The sequence below is a fragment of the Salvelinus sp. IW2-2015 genome, linkage group LG8, assembly GCF_002910315.2.
Source record: "Salvelinus sp. IW2-2015 linkage group LG8, ASM291031v2, whole genome shotgun sequence".
In the NCBI taxonomy this organism is placed as follows: Eukaryota; Metazoa; Chordata; class Actinopteri; order Salmoniformes; family Salmonidae; genus Salvelinus; species Salvelinus sp. IW2-2015.
Genome location: NC_036848.1, coordinates 38,848,647 through 38,866,578, shown reverse-complemented (window position 1 = coordinate 38,866,578; position 17,932 = coordinate 38,848,647). Strand labels below are relative to the sequence as shown.

Sequence of the window (17,932 nt, the reverse complement as noted above, 5' to 3'; positions counted from 1 at the left end):
AAGTTTCATATACGATCAAAGACTCCGTATGTCATTAGAGTATATTTATGATTCTCCGTAAGTACAGTACCAGTCAAAAGTTTGGACACACCTACTCATTCAAGTTTTTTATTTTTTTATTACTATTTTCTACATTGTAGAATAATAGTGAAGACATCCAAATGGTGAAATAACACATATGGAATCATTCAGTAAACAAAAAAGTGTTAAACAAATCAAAATATATTGTACATTTGAGATTCTTCAAAGTAGCCACCCTTTGCCTTGATGACAGCTTTGCACACACTTGGCATTCTCTCAACCAACTTCATGAGGTAGTCACTTGGAATGCATTTCAATTAACAGGTGTGCCATGTTAAAAGTTAATTTGTGGAATTTCTTTCCTTCTTAATGCGTTTGAGCCAATCAGTGTTGTAGTGACAAGGTAGGGGTGGTATACAGAAGACAGCCCTATTTGGTAAAAGAGCAAGTCCATATTACGCCAAGAACAACTCAAATAAGCAAAGAGAAACGACAGTCCATCATTACTTTAAGACATGAAGGTCAGTCAATGCGTAAAACTTCAAGCTATGAGGAAACTGGCTCTCATGAGGATTGCAACAGGAAAGGAAGACCCAGAGTTACCTCTGCTGCAGAGGATAAGTTCATTCGAGTTAACAGCCTCAGAAAAAAGCAGCCCAAATAAATGCTCAAGTAACAGACACGTCTCAACATCAACTGTTCAGAGGAGACTGCGTGAATCAGGCCTTCATGGTTGAATTGCTGCAAAGAAACCACTACTAAAGGACACCAATAAGAAGAAGAGACTTGCTTGGGCCAAGAAACACGAGCAATGGACATTAGACCGTTGGAAATCTGTCCTTTGGTCTGATGAGTCCAAATTTGAGATTTATGGTTCTAACCGCTATGTCTTTGTGAGACGCAGAGTAGGTGAACGTATGATCTCTGCATGTGTGGTTCCCACCTTGAAGCATGGAGGAGGAGGTGTGATGGTGTGGTGGTGCTTTGCTGGTGACACTGCCTGTGATTAATTTAGAATTCAAGGCACACTTAACCAGCATGCCTACCACAGCATACTGCAGCGATACACCATCCCATCTGGTTTGTGCTCATTTGTTTTTCAACAGGACAATGACCCAACACACCTCCAGGCTGTGTAAGGGCTATTTGACCAAGAAGGAGAGTGATGGAGAGTGATGGAGTACTGCATCAGATGACCTGGCCTCCACAATCACCCAACCTCAACTCAATTGAGATGGTTTGGGATGAGTTGGACTGCAGAATGAAGGAAAAGCAGCCAACAAGCGCTCAGCATATGTGGGAACTCCTTCAAGACTGTTGGAAAAGCATTCCAGGTGAAGCTGGTTGAGAGAATGCCAAGAGTGTGCAAAGCTGTCATCAAGGCAAAGGGTGGCTACTTTGAAGAATCTAAAATAAAAAATGTATTTTTTTGCTTACTACATGATTCCATGTGTTATTTCAGAATTTTGATGTCTTCATTATTATTCTAAAATGTAGAAAATAGTAAAAATAAAGGAAAACCTTTGAATAAGTAGGTGTGTCCAAACTTTTGACTGGTACTGTATATAGGACATAGAATACCATAACAAACAATGGAAGGGGACGGTGATAGATCTTTAAATCTACCCAAAGTCTAAGAAATCTAAGACAACATGCATACACACATGCGCACAAACACACGCACACTCCTGTACCTCTCCAGTGCCTCTTTGACCAGCTCCTTAGCACTGGAGTGTGTTGTTGCCAGGACACTCTTGTAGTTGGCCCCCTGGCAGATCTCACTGCCAAAGATCTTCAGAATGCCTGGGGCCGTTATCTGATTGGACAGTTCAGCAGGGTCATCTGTCATTGATGCATCCCCGGGAGAAACTAGATGGACGCGTCAGGAATAACAGTAGTGACTACATCATCAGAACTGGTAAGCAAGTGCACTTCATTTATTTTAGGCTGGGGTCGGGGTTAAGGTTTAGACTGCTTGCCAGTCAGATGCTTTCTGCTTAAGCCAACTCATTTGTCATTGTCAAGGTTAGGGTTAATGTTTATAAAAATACAATTTTGATTAGAAAAAGGCATACTTCTGTCATTCGACTCCTTCCAAGCATGGCTAGGTATGCCAGGTAACCCGGGTAAGGCCATAGCGGTGGCGTTATGGGCGGAGCCTCGCTGGAACACAGAAGACAAGCGGTTGGTATGACGACGGATGCGACTCCTGGATGGCTGTCTGATGACTACCACGCCCACACTGTCAGCTGACCTGGTACTGGAACCAGAGGAGCCTGACCTGGGGGGGACACAGATCGAGATAATGAGAAAGAGAGATAAAGGGATAGAGAACTATAGAGAGAAATCGCTCTGTCAGTAAGCAATGTTGTCCCACCAATAAGAGTGTTACAAAATGCTAGAATGACACACTGTAGAACTCTAATTAAAAAACCCTCCAGAAAATCTAAAGAATAGTAATCTAAATCCACTGTGTCACTTCCTCATGATATCTCTACCCTCTTTGAGAAAGGTATCAACATTGAGTCTCAACTAGACATTACCATCCATCCATCAACAGTCCCCAATCTTACTTTACTGTGCTATGCTCAGTCTGTTAATGAGATAATATGATGTTGTTAGACCTATTTCTGCAACAATCCATGTAAGCTTCTTATTTTAATTGCTCAATGCTTCATTGTTAAGGGAATTTGAGTCGTTTCTTTCAGATTAACGTTTATAGAGCCCCACAGTACATGGGTCATAATACCCATAAAACCTAGTGATTAAAACCAGAAATGGTTCCAACCATTTTCTAACCATTAATTTTTCCCATAGGGGAATTTAGAACCACTTCAAACAAGGTCTCTGTTTCATGTAGGTTTTCCCTGGCGTGACATTTTAATAACCGTGTAAATCTCTCTTGGACAAGGTGACTTTTATCAATATATAAGTCTCTATTTACTCTCTGTTTCAAAAAAGCTAATTAGCATCAAAATAGACATCATGCAAAACTACAAATCCCTGCAAGCTCCGGCACCTTTGCTGCCAGCTACTACCTACCTTGATCTAAAACGAACTATATATTTTACATTTTCATTTACTCTTCCACATTTGATTTAACTCATATTTGTTGGCTTATTTATGCATTTGGTCTTGTATCTTGTACAGAATACTATCCTAGTAGCAGTCAGATATTTACAATGTGCCATGAATACTAGGCTAGTTTCTTGCCAAAAAGCTAGCTAGCTAGCAACCTAGATGACAATAGCAACATACCCTTATTTTACCAGAACCTCTTCTTCTTTAGCCATATTTAATCCCTTATGTCTGCCAACAATATAAACGAGGTGAAATCTATTTCAATTCACTGTGTCAGAATGCACTGCTGTATTAAAGCAAGATAGACGAAAGTCGTCTGTTCTTTCAACCAATTGATTGGTAAACATTTTAAAAGGTATATTTTCCATATATAGACTGTGTTTTAATAAAAATCAACTATATATATGCATTGAGCTGGTCTGATGCTTTAAGCGCACTGTTTGATGAGATAAGACACAGAAATCAACCATCCTCCTCCCGCTCTACCTGGCTTTCGCAGATTCTGCCATTACTCTCCTGAAGTTGGCGGTAATAGGCTACACGAGAAGTCGGCAACCTTTCTCATGTGGAATGCCAATTTAAACCAAAACTTGTTTCTCACAAGTCTAGCATAGGTTGTGAGCTCTGCAAACAACTGGTGGCGTGTATTCATGGATGCCAAGGGAAGCCAGGCTTCCCCAAAAAAATCATCAAGAAAAAAAGAAAATATCTATAAAATAATTGATGTTATGACTCTCTGTGTTTCATACATTTCCTTTAATTCGCAAGAGGCTGAATGTATCTCACTGGAGAAAGCATCCGAGCAAGCCAAAAAGCGCCCCACTGTCTCTCTACGTGTAGGCCATCTATCTGATGCTGTCTGGACCAAACGAGTATGACATTATTGCCGCCCGTAGCATTGAATGCATTTGGCCTCCCTTGATTAAAAAATATATAAAATAATAGCCAATCAGCGTCGAGCTCAACTTTGAATGGTCCTGGCTCACTAAAAAAAAGTGTCAAGGGAAGCCTGTTTGGATTTGGCGTCACTCCTATCAAATCACATTGAGAGCATACATCATTGACATTAACATGATTCTGGTTCTGATCCAAGCATTCATTCATACATTGTTGTGCCCCTGTTCTGAGAAGATGGAAGTTCAATATGCAGCTAGATGTAAAAGGCTAATGTTAACGACCTAACGTTACCCATGAGTGGAAGTTAGTCTAGCGAGCAAGCATTTTAGCCAGGTAGCCTAGGACTACAAAAACTAAAAGCGTGTACAGTATGACAGAGTGATAGACCGTTTCATCAACATGACGCGCACACACACACACACACACACACACACACACACACAGAGAGAAATCAGAACCATGGACAGCCACATCATATTTAGCTGACGTTGATTGGACTAAACTGTTTTTGGAATCTTTTAGTTGTCACTGTATTAGACTAAGCACATGTGATTTTATGATGTTGAAATGTTGAAGTTGAAATGGTGCTGGAATAGTTTTTATTTATTTATTTTACATTTTTTAACTAGGCAAGTCAGTTAAGAACAAATTCTTATCTACAATGACGGCCTATCCCGGCCAAACCCTAACCCAGACGACACTGGGCCAATTGTTCGCTACCCTATGGGACTCCCAATCACGGCCTGAAATCGAACCTGGGTATGCAGTGATGCCTCTAGCACTGAGATGCAGTGCCTTAGACCGCTGCGCCCCTCGGGAGCCCAGTTGAGGCAGTTCCTGTTTCCTTTGTGACTTGCGGTAACTCTCCATGGTTCTAAATCAATAGTTGTTTAGTGGTCCGAAAATGGCGGAAACATTAACTTGCTTGACCATGCTGTAGGTCATGTAACTGTCTGTTACATGCAATATGCTTTGTGGACTTCACCGGACAGAGGTTGCTCTCCGGTTTTATGATGAAACAAAGGTGTGGTTGAATATATTCTGCCACTGTGTCTTCTTATTGTCTCGGCCTTTAGGCCTATATATCACGGTCGCAAGGCATATGAACTAACAGGTTATAGAGCAAACATCGCAAGGAAGATGTCAAGGAAGTGAATTTGTATTTATACAGGACGTACCGCCCACCAATCATGTCAATGCGGAGCTATACAGAGCCCTCTGCATTGTTCCAAAATTTGAGAGGCGGACGGCGATGCGGTACGGAGCTAGATTTGGCCTCTGCTTGCCTCCGGAGGCTCTGCAATTGCGTCACACCCGCCATACYAAGCCTCCGACCACATTAATGGATAAAGCACAAATTGGCTTTTAGTCTCGGCCTCCGCAATGGATTAATACACTGAGATGGGCACGAATAAGACAGGTGTCTCGTGTGCTATGAAAAATATATATATTTGCTATGACTCAACAAGAAATTACTTGGTCGACCAATAGCCTACCGCCCAAACAATCAACCAGTCGACTAATTGGGGACATCCCTTCTGCTTTTCCATTTTAGGAATTAGACCAGTACAAATAACACAAAATGTAAAACAGCATATTGACCAAGGAGCAGAGTTCATCTTGCCAACCAATCAAACAATGTTTTAATGACAACATCCAAGCTGACAACAACTGGGACCACTGGTCTCTACCCACGGTACCCAGAAATCTATTGAGGTTCATTTGGCATTTATTGCGGCCAGTGTGTAAGGGCCTTTAAATGCCTGGCTTCACCATCTACGCTAGCTAGCTAGTTAACGAGCAAGCGAGACTGTTGGTTTATAAAGGCCAAAGAAAACTATACATTTCTCATGCATGTAAATAGCTCGACAAATTGATGGCTAATGTAGCCATCTAGCCAGGCTAGTCTCACTGACTAGCTAACCATGCTAGATAACATGTATTGTGTAAATTTAAAACTTACTCAAGACAGTTTACATATTTGTCAATTTATAAAATGTAGCCAATGTATTCATTATTAAATTGAGCAAACATTAGATAGTTAATCCAGAGATTCTTAGCTTTGCCTTGATTCGGCAATCTCATCGGACAAAACAGAGATGCTTGTTCTAGGTCCCAAGAAACAAAGAGATCTTCTGTTGAATCTGACAATTAATCTTGATGGTTGTAAAGTTGTCTCAAATAAAACTGTGAAGGACCTCGGCMTTACTCTGGACCCTGATCTCTCTTTTGACGAACATATCAAGAATGTTTCAAGGACAGCTTTTTTCCATCTACGTAACATTGCAAAAATCAGAAACTTTCTGTCCAAAAATGATGCATCCATGCTTTTGTTACTTCTAGGTTAGACTACTGTAATGCTCTACTTTCCGGCTACCCGGATAAAGCACAAAATAAACTTCAGTTAGTGCTAAATACGGCTGCTAGAATCCTGACTAGAACCCAAAAAATGTATCATATTACTCCAGTGCTAGCCTCCCTACACTGGCTTCCTGTTAAGGCAAGGGCTGATTTGAAGGTTTTACTGCTAACCTACAAAGCATTACATGGGTTTGCTCCTACCTATCTTTCCGATTTGGTCCTGCCATACATACCTACACGTACGCTACAGTCACAAGACGCAGGCCTCCTAATTGTCCCTAGAATTTCTAAGCAAACAGCTGGAGGCAGGGCTTTCTCCTATAGAGCTCCATTTTTATGGAATGGTCTGCCTACCCATGTGAGAGACGCAGACTCGGTCTCAACTTTTAAGTCTTTACTGAAGACTCATCTCTTCAGTGGGTCATATGATTGAGTGTAGTCTGGCCCAGGAGTGTGAAGGTGAACGGAAAGGCTCTGGAGCAACGAACCGCCCTTGCTGTCTCTGCCTGGCCGGTTCCCCTCTCTCCACTGGGATTCTCTGCCTCTAACCCTATATACAGGGGCTGAGTCACTGGCTTACTGGTGCTCTTTCATGCCGTCCCTAGGAGGGGCGCGTCACTTGAGTGAGTTGAGTCACTGACGTGATCTTCCTGTCTGGGTTGGCGCCCCCCCTTGGGTTGTGCCGTGGCGGAGATCTTTGTGGGCTATACTCGACCTTGTCTCAGGATGGTAAATTGGTGGTTGAAGATATCCCTCTAGTGGTGTGGGGGCTGTGCTTTGGCAAAGTGGGTGGGGTTATATCCTTCCTGTTTGGCCCTGTCCGGGGGTATCATCGGATGGCGCCAACCGTGTCCTCCTGACCCCTCCTGTCTCAGCCTCCAGTATTTATGCTGCAGTAGTTTATGTGTCGGGGGGCTAGGGTCAGTTTGTTATATCTGGAGTACTTCTCTCTTATCCGGTGTCCTGTGTGAATTTAAGTATGCTCTCTCTAATTCTCTCTTTCTTTCTCTCTCTCGGAGGACCTGAGCCCTAGGTACATGCCTCAGGACTACCTGGCATGATGACTCCTTGCTGTCCCCAGTCCACCTGCCGTGCTGCTGCTCCAGTTTCAACTGTTCTGCCTGCGGCTATGGAACCCTGACCTGTTCACCGGACGTGCTACCTGTCCCAGACCTGCTGTTTTCAACTCTCTAGAGACAGCAGGAGCGGTAGAGATACTCTTAATGATCGGCTATGAAAAGCCAACTGACATTTACTCCTGAGGTGCTGACTTGCTGCACCCTCGACACCTACTGTGATTATTATTATTTGACCATGCTGGTCATTTATGAAAGTTTGAACATCTTGGCATGTTCTGTTATAATCTTCCACCCGGCACAGCCAGAAGAGGACTGGCCACCCCTCATAGCCTAGTTCCTCTCGAGGTTTCTTCCTAGGCCTTTCTAGGAGTTTTTCTAGCCACCGTGCTTCTACACCTGCATTGCTTTGCTGTTTGGGGTTTAGGCTGTGTTTCTGTACAGCACTTTGAGATATCAGCTGATGTAAGAAGGGCTATATAAATACATTTGATTTGATTTGATCCAGATCATCATGGCTCTGGTGAGTGATGTGAAGCTTGAGACTGTCACACCCTGATCTGTTTCACCTGTCTTTGTGATTGTCTCCACCCCTCCTCCAGGTGTCGCCCATCTTCCCCATTATCCCCTGTGTATTTATACCTGTGTTCTCTGTTTGTCTGTTGCCCGTTCGTTTTGTTCGTAAAACCTACCAGCGTTTGTTTTCCCGCTCCTGTTTTCTAGTCCTTCCCGGTTTTGACCCGTTCTGCCTGCCCTCACCCTGAGATGCCTGCCGTTTTGTACCTTACCCCCACCGTTCTGGATTATTGACCCCTACCTGCCCTGACCCTGAAACTGCCTGCTGTTCTGGACCGTTTACACCCTTTCTGGATTACTGACCCCTGAGTGCCTTGACCTGTCGTTTGCCTGCCCCTGTGGTTGTAATAAACTATTGTTACTTCTACACTGTCTGCATCTGGGTCTTACCTAAACTTGATAGAAACAGACATTTGTAGTTCTGTATGATAGCCACATTAGCAGCAAATTAGCATTTCATTTTTTTAGGGGGGTAAATACTGGCGAATATATTGATAAAAGTCACCTTGTCCGAGAGAGATTTACATGGTTATGGTCAAAATGTCAAGTCTACATGAAACACAGCCCTTATTTGAAGTGTTTAAAAAAAATCCCCTATGTGAAAAATGAAAGGTGGAAAAACCATTGGAATCATTTCCGTGTTTGACCGCATTTGACCTTCTTGTCACGCTCACACGGCACACCTCTTATATCTCACGCAGTACTGCTTTTCTTTTTCTAATTAGTCAATTGTATAGTCAATGCGTTAACTTTTCAACTGTGCTCCAAATCATTTTGAATCCGGAGCATCTGCACCTGCAATTCAACACCACGAGTGGAACCTCTATCATTGTACTGTCTTACCACAGCACAGTGAACCGCAGCACATTGAAACATTTGATTGGTCTAGTTATGAAAGGGATCAAGGGGATTGGATGCAAAAAATATTTTTTTAGAAACACCCCTCAAGATTAGAGCACTCTCCGCTGTGATTGTAAAACTGTAAAATGAGCAGCACAGTAGCACTACATTGTATGTACAATGTTGCCAACAAAATGAGGTTTCTGTTACTCCCGTCCCTATTGCAGAATGCAGCCTTCTGACAGCATGTACTAAAGTCAAATGAATCCACACCTGCATTAGTCCATGACAGGCTCGTTTGGTGATCGGAATTTAAGCTGTCACAACGAAAAGGCAGCAGAGACCTAAAGTATGTTTTATCAGGGAAGTTTGGTAGGGTGACATCAGAGGCGGCCCCTCATTCAGGGCAGGTGGGGCTTTCCTGTTTTGCATGTTATTTTGGTATTAATACATGTCACATATCAGTTTGTAAACAATATAAAAAATATATATATATACATATAATTGAGTTAATAAAGCCGTATACAAACATGGTCTCTTTTTCTGGAGTAAGGCAGTTCCAAAATGCAGGTGTTTCAGCCTAGGTCAGTGCTTTCTGTGGTGGTGGGGCAAGCCAGCAGAAAATACGGAGCGTTGTGCCGTGATTGGCTCAGTGTTCGGTCACTGGGTAGAGCTAGAAAATGCAAGCCCCTTGGGTGCTGCCATAGAGTTATATTAAAAAGTGCCCATACAAGAAGGCTCAAGGTCATTGGCCACAGATAAAATGACGTCAAATCACATATCTACAGTGGCTTTGATTGGACTGATCATGTCAACATCATACCTTCAAAATCTTAGCTAGCAGTCATCATCATAAATCAAGTCGACAATCTACTGGCAAATCCTTTTTAATCCTTGCCATATGAAAATAAATTATAGATAAAACGTATCGGTGCTCATCGGCCATTGGACAAACATTACACAGCAAGTTGGAAATCGCTAATTCAACAATGAGTGGTTAGGAAGGAATCAGTGGCTAACTGCAAGCATTACAAAGCAATCATTAGCCTGCTATTCAGTGAGTGGCTGTGTGGTCCCAAGTATAATTTTTTTTTTAATGTGTATTATTATTATTTTTAAATTTAACCTTTATTTAACTAGACAAGTCAGTTAAGAACAAATTCTTATTTACAATGACGGCCTACCAAAAGGCAAAAGGCCTCCTGTGGGGACGGGGGCCTGGGATTAAAATAAATAAATACAATATAAATATAGGACAAAACACACATCACAACAAGAGAGACAACACAACACTACATAAAGAGAGACCTAAGACAACAACACAGCAAGGCAGCAACACATGACAACACAGCATGGTAGCAACACAACATAACAACAACATGGTAGCAGCACAAAAGATGGTACACACATTATTGGGCACAGACAACAGCACAAAGGGCAAGAAGGTAGAGACAATAATACATCACACAAAGCAACTGTCAGTAAGTGTCCATGATTGAGTCTTTGAATGAAGAGATTGAGATTGAACTGTCCTGTTTGAGTGTTTGCTGCAGCTCGTTCCAGTCGCTAGTTGCAGTGAACTGAAAAGAGGAGCGACCCAGGGATGTGTGTGCTTTGGGGACCTTTAATGGACTGCAGTTGAAAATTAGCCAGTTGGCTAAAACCGGCACTTTTACTGAAACGTTGATTAATGTGCACTGTCCCTGTAAAAATAAAATAAATAAACTCAAACAGAATGTGACTGGCAAAACGGGTGTTGTATGTGGAGGATGAGGGCTGCAGTAAATATCTCAGATAGGGGGGAGTGAGGCCAAAGAGGGTTTTTAAAATAAGCATCAACCAGTGGGTCTTGCGACGGGTATACAGAGATGACCAGTTTACAGAGGAGTATAGAGTGCAGTGATGTGTCCTATAAGGAGCATTGGTGGCAAATCTGATGGTCGAATGGTAAAGAACGTCTAGCCGCTCAAGAGCACCCTTACCTGCCGATCAATAAACTATATTGCCGTAATCTAGCATGGGTAAGATGGTCATCTGAATCAGGGTTAGTTTGACAGCTGGGGTGAAAGAGGAGCGATTACGATAGAGGAAACCAAGTCTAGATTTTAACTTTAGCCTGCAGCTTTGATGTGTGCTGAGAGAAGGACAGTGCACAGTCTAGCCATACTCCCAATTACTTGTATGAGGTGACTACCTCAAGCTTTGAACCCTCAGAGGTAGTAATAACACCTGTGGGGAGAGAAGCATTCTTCTTACCGAACCACATGACCTTTGTTTTGGAGGTGTTCAGAACAAGGTTAAGGGTAGAGAAACCTTGATGGACACTAAGAAAGCTTTGTTATAGAGCGTTTAACACAAAATCCGGGGAGGGGCAAGCTGAGTATAAGATGGATGAGAGTGCTTCCTKCTGCCTGAGCTGTAGGAAGAAGCAGATGTTCTAACTTTGTACACTGCGCTCTTTGAGAGAGGTAGTTAGCAAACCAGGCCAAAGACCCCTCAGAGACACCAATACTCCTTAGCCGGCCCACAAGAATGGAATGGTCTACCGTATCAAAAGCTTTGGCCAAGTCAATAAAAATTAAGAGTCTCTTTTCCTAGTTTAAAATTATAAACATTCAACATTGGCCATGCTGTCAATGAAGCATGATTGGTGCCTCGCTCAAAACAACTGTTAACTTGGAACTGCAAAATCTGACTTTAGTGAGTTCAAGCAACTGGGAACTCGGGGAAAACGAGCTACGACTGGGAAAATGTGTTTTGAACTTTCATCCAACTCGGAATTGTACATTCGGAACTCGGGCCTCTTTCTAGAGCTACGACCTGAAGATCACAGACGTCATCATGATTCTACTTTATTTGGTATATTTTCACCTATTTATTTCACCTACTGTTCTGACTTGGTGGTGCACATCTAGCCTATAACCCGTTTTTGAGAAATGTAATCATCGAATATTGTAAGAGCTTTCATTGCATATATGCCCCTTTAATTTATCCTACGGTTCTGACTTGGTGTACAGGGAGAACACTGTAAGAACGGCACATGTTCTGAATTCTGTTGCTGTACATTTCAAAAGTGCTGAACAAATAGTTATATTGAATACGTCCGTCCTAGCTCGTTCATGAATGTCTTAATCAAAATTAAGGACTGCCTCTTATCCGCTTGTCGTTCCCTWATGCCATAGTTTGTACATCTRAATTGTCAYTAGAAACCACAGTTGTTTAAGCAAGTCAGCCATATCAGATATGTTTTTTTAAAGGCAGTAAATGAGGCTGAATGAACTGTTTCGCTGCCAGACAAGGCTCCGCTGATAGCCAGGTGTAGCAGTGTTAAGGTGTTGCGACTTCTGTTAGGACTCTGCTGTTGGAACAGCTTAATGTAGGCCCTAACAGATTGTGGGCACCGTTTGCCACCATTATAGTGCAATTAATGTATTGTTTAGTGTTGTGTTGTGTAGTGGCTTTGCTGGCATGCATCCCCCATTTTTTTTTATTTTATTGCCAGTGGGTGACATGATTTTGTAACTATGAATATAATTTTGTCAAATAGATTGTGAACCCAAAAGTTCAAGTTTGATTCTAGAGCGGGAACAATACATCGAAAAATTATTTGGTTAGGGACATGTACGGTCAGATTTATGTAATCTTGTCTTCAGAAGATGTAATTATATATTTACCTAATTTAGTCTGATCAGTGMAACAATTCTCATTTTTAACAATGGGCTAAAATATAGGGTAATTAGTGTGCTTGTCAGCAAGAACACTACTATTAATCCCCACACTTATTTTATTATTCCACTTCTTCACAGTTTTGCCAGTCTATTCACATATTTGAAATTTGATATGCCTACTTGTGTCTTTGAAAATACATTATGATATGAGGCTATGTATTTTTGCAGCCATTCATGGGCAGTTTTGAATAAGTCATACAAATACGCATTGGATATTAAATGCTCCAGGAATCAAATATATTGTGCACATGCTAGGCAGAGATGTTAAGGGGACTCACAACTTCTGTCTGTGTAGAGTAAGATAATGGAAAGGATCTTAAACTAGTATGTGTAAATCACCTGAATATTGATATTCATTCGATTTTTCTTAAAGGCTGGGTGATTTTGAGAAATGAATTGTTATAACAACACCCAGCACTTGGGAACACAGATCAGGGGTGGCCAGCCCTTCTGGAGAGCAAGCAGGATTTTATTCCAGTCCTATTTTAAAGAGATCATTCACCCAAATTACAAAATGTTTGTGTTCTTACCTTGAAAGCTGTCGATTGACAAGGAGACTACAATCTATGGTTTGGTTCCCCACTGCCATCAACCATGAATATTAGTATTTCCTGTGCAGAGCCTTGGTGTAGTGGTAACACTCCTTGGCACGTGTCGCATACAACTTTCCACCTGAGAACAGGGATCAATCCCTGCTTCCAACCTTCCTACAGTTTCTCCCATTTGCCTGTCTCCCCATTTCATTTCATTATAGTCTGAATAAACTGTCAAACCACCCCCCATCTAGGGGTTGGGCCAGGGGGTAGTTGCCAACCCTGGTATTATAACTCATACTGTGGTACTCTATTGGAAAGGTTCTAAAAATTCCATAACCTTTAACCCCGTGGATGATATAGCAAATTCCGGGGTACCATGAGCGACATGCACCTACAACATGCATCAACCTTGAAACTGTACATGTCATTAATGTTAGCTCTCTGTGAACATCTAATGGCCAGCCGTGCTGCCCTGTTCTGAGTCAACTGCAATTTTCCTAAGTCCCTCTTTGTGGCACTTGACTACATGACTGAACAGTAGTCCAGGTGCGACAAAATTAGGGCCTGTATGACCTGCCTTGTCGACAGTGCTGTTAAGAAGGAAGAGCAGCGCTTTATTATGGACAGACTTCTCCCCATCTAAGCTACTGTTGTATCAATATGTTTTGACCATGACAGTTTACAATCCAGAGTTACTCTAAGCAGTTTAGTCACCTCAACTTGCTCAATTTCCACATTATTCATTACAAGATTTAGTTGGGGTTTAGGGTTTAGTGAATGATTTGTCCCAAATACAATGCTTTCATTTTTTGAAAAGCATTGTAGTACAGTAGGCCTACATGCATTGCTTACTGTGAAGAGCCATCACTTGGTTTTCTCCCCAGCTTTATGAAGCGCCGTTTGGGTGAACAGGCAGGTAAACCCACGGAATGGAGAGAGTTTGTCTTGGGAGGCAGAGGGCTCCGGTCCAAAGTCATCTTTGTGGAGTCCATTCCAAGCTCCCGATCAAGGCTCCAAGAGCGTTAAGCGCGTTGGTCTAAAATTAATATTCGTATTCTTTAAAAAATAAATAAATAATATAATAAATATGTAACAAACACTTTTGAAATCAAACAAATGTGCAGAGTTGAGGAATTGCTCTTGGTAGTTTAGTTCTTTCATTCAACAGCGCATGCAACTTCGAACGCGCCACTCCAAGTTCTGATGCAGCTGTTCCAGTCCCATATGTTCGGAGCAATTGCCAACACCCGTTTTAGGAGAACACCGAATGACTTGTAACACTAATCAGAGAGTGGAAAGTCAGAATCATCACCGTCCAAAAAAACGGAACATCTGTATTTTACAGTTAAGTCATTTACGCATTTTACCGCGCGCACCGCAAGAGCTGCTCCTAAAGTACGAGATCGCTACATCTCCGTAGCCATTCAATTTGAGGTCTCAGTAGCAAGAAAGCGACAGGCGGGAAGGCGACCTTGGATGGTGCGCTCTGACAGAAGGAATTTCAGAGTGCAACTGCGTGGGAGCGCACGTGCTAAGTGGTCGTCAGCCCACCACTGCCAACCAAAGTGAAGTAACGTAGTAGTTCAGTTCTTCTCTTTTGTTCTCTTTACACGATCCCCTACAGCCCTATAGGCTAACCATCCTCAGAAAATGGGTTGAACTTGACAGTGAAATTGAATAGGTATTCCCCTGTTCGTCACGGCACTTTGGGTGCAGTGGAATTTAAGATACTCCAATTTGTTTTCATTTTTTGCGCTGAGAACTCCACCTGGTGGCGAACACGCTTCACATCATAGATAACCTCAGATCCAAATGCCTGCCTCTCTCTCATCAATTATCATGTAGTATTTCATCTGTAGTGTCGTTTTGTTAGGTGAGATCATAATGCATAGTAATTTAGATACACTTCAGTTGTGAAGTAGTGTAAGGTATACTAGATGACAATGTTTGAGCACTGTGGACATCATCATTTTAACCAGGGTTGGGAAGTAACGGATTTCATGTAATCTGTTACATGTAAATAATTACAAAAAACTGTAACTGTAATCCGTTACGTTACCAGCAAAAGTATTGTAATCAGATTAGATACTTTTGAAAAACTATGATTACTTCGAGGATTACTTTTCAATTCAGAAAGGATTTTAGCGATTTTTTTTGGACACTTCTTTGTTTTAGCAATGACATTTAAATCAGGATTGAAAAAGGCGAAAGTTTAAATTTGTTCCACCTGAGCAAATCTGACCACAAGTCAGAGACCACTATGATGACACACCAAATGTGTTTGATGGATCGCGGGAAAAGAGCAGGAATGGGCTTTTGTAGGCTTTAGTCCAAGCTATGTCTTCCAATGGTGCGACTGCTGTATCCAAAAATGATCCAATTTGAATTAACCATTGGATGTAAGGATGACTGCAGGGGTGTATTCTACAGCGATACGGACATCACGTATTATTGATATCTACATAGCGCAAGGATGTGAATCACACTGCTGCTCTCTCATTTAGCTATTTGTGCCTTAGGGATTGTGGTTGTTGTGGATMGATGTTCATAAATCTAAATGTGTATTTGAAACCAATAATGATTGAACTCAAGAAGTTTAAACTGCCTATTGTTACGGATACAAGTATTCTGTGTGTATTTCTGTTCTCTCCTTCTCCCCTACTCACAGGTGACAATCATCATTCCCCAATCAGTCATCAATCAGTCACTAATCGGAAGACACCTGCTCCTTTTCCCTTACCCAATCACAACCCCTTTCCCTTGGTTTAAAAACCCTGTCAGTTGTTTTCTCCAGAGCTCAATCTCTCTGTCAATACCATCTGTCTGTAGATCTCTTGTTTGGTTTGCAACTACATGTCACTTTGTCCCCACCTGTGACTATTGGTTTTGTTGTGGTGTTTGTTTGACGGTGGGAAAAGGGGGTAACCAGACAGGTCGCCCATGGGCATACATTACCCGTAGGAATACTTTGCATATAAACACTAGTTAGAACTGGGTGGACCGCCCCCTGTATTTTTGGTTAGTTAGTTAGCTGTTGGTGACGTAGGCTAGTCTAGCTTAGGGGTGTTTTTGGATACTTATTATTTCTTTCTTCCCCCCCCCCCCTGTGTTTTCAAATAAACCATGTGTGTTTGACGGTAATTTAGTTGTCTGTGGTTATTTCGTTCTCACTATCTTTTTCACAATTATAATTTGCATGAGTTATGTTACGGGTCTCGTTACCATCCCCCCCTTGACTGTCGGGCCAAAAGGGATTCGTAACACTATCAATAATTGTTTTTGAAACCAGTGGACAGCCAGTGAAACATGCGCTCTCGCAACAGCTGCATAGTGTGGATCCCAGCCTATAGAGTAAACTTTTATTGTTCAATGTAATTCATGCTGAATTTTCWAAAAATCCATAGACCTAATGGCACATGCTAAAACTCGCAAACTTTTGATATACTTAGAGGCAATCTGTAGTTTCTACATCAATTTTTGGACTTAAAAATGATATATACAGTACCAGTCAAAAGTTTGGACACACCTACTCATTCAAGAGTTTCTTAATTATTATTCTACAATAGAAAATAGTAAAAATAAAGACATCAAAACTATGAAAAGCAGCCAACAAGTTCTCAGCATATGTGGGAACTCCTTCAAGACAGTTGGAAAAGCATTCCTCATGAAGCTGGTTGAGAGAATGCCAAGAGTGCAAAACTTCCATCAAGGCAAAGGGTGGCTACTTTGAAGAATCTCAAAATAAAAAATATATTTGGATTTGTTTAACACTTCTTTAGTTACTACATGATTTCATATGTGTTATTTCAGAGTTTCGATGTCTTCACTATTATTCTACAATCAAAATAAAGAAAAACCCTCCAATGAGTAAAGTAGATGTGTCCAAACTTTTTACTAGTACTGTATATATGTTATATATACAACTTTTGAACGGTAGTGTGTATATATATATATACTACCGTTCAAAAGTTTGGGGTCACTTAGAAATGTCCTTGTTTTTTTAAAGAAAAGCAGATTTTTTTTGTCCATTAAAATAACATCAAATTGATCAGAAATACAGTGTTGACATTGTTAATGTTGTAAAGAGGCAGCCTGCCTCCGGAAGAGGTTCAGAAAGGACCTGCAAGTAAAAGGGAGAAAATTCACATTGATAAGTCTACGTTTGATTTGCTCTCAAAATTGTAATGAGAAACAGTGTAGGGAAATGGAAGAGGTATACAAGAGTGACACAACTATCAGAAAGAGATTTAAGTGTGTCACTATGTATCAGAGAGCATGTCTATTCATCTTATTGTGTCTGCAAATGTGTAAAGTACCAAACAACTGTGGATGCATAACAGTTTCAAAGTGTGTGAGTGAGTGCAATAGATGTATGCTAATGAGAAAAGTAATACATTACAGATTGGCTGAATTGATTAATCATCAAAACAGGGTAGACCCTATGATGGGTTGGGTATTGTGAAGGATGGTTTTGTTATCTTTTTAACAAAAATATATGCCTTATAGAAATAGGACATGTTAATCACAAAACATAGCATGACTGCAGAAAAGCCGGATATCTGGATCCTGTGTGCTGTGAGGCTGGGACCAGCCTGGGCACRACCGATAGGCTAGCAYGTTTAAACCACGCTAAGCCTCTACTGTSACAGGCCAACTCTAAAGTTGGAACTACATCTGTCACAGTATAAAAGATGTCTGTACTATTTCAGTCAGTTCTCTGCTTTACCCTGCGTGGTGATACAGTGAACCCGTATATACAAAAATTGTATTTACCATTTATCACGTATGCTAAATAAAAATACTTAAAGTATATTCG

General features: G+C 41.4%; 1 protein-coding gene across 1 annotated transcript in view; it reads right to left on the bottom strand.

Moving 5' to 3' along the window:
- LOC111968242 (ras-interacting protein 1-like) overlaps positions 1 to 14,831 on the bottom strand; it is a 47,831-nt gene extending 33,000 nt beyond the window's left edge. The window contains exons 1-3 of the mRNA XM_023993790.1: positions 13,969 to 14,831; positions 2,097 to 2,302; positions 1,716 to 1,890 (exon numbers count right to left, since the gene is read on the bottom strand). Of these exons, the coding sequence (XP_023849558.1) occupies positions 1,716 to 1,890; positions 2,097 to 2,302; positions 13,969 to 14,108 (521 nt within the window). The 5' untranslated portion in view covers positions 14,109 to 14,831. The remainder of the gene's footprint in view (positions 1 to 1,715; positions 1,891 to 2,096; positions 2,303 to 13,968) is intronic.
- Between the last annotated feature and the right edge of the window lie 3,101 nt (positions 14,832 to 17,932).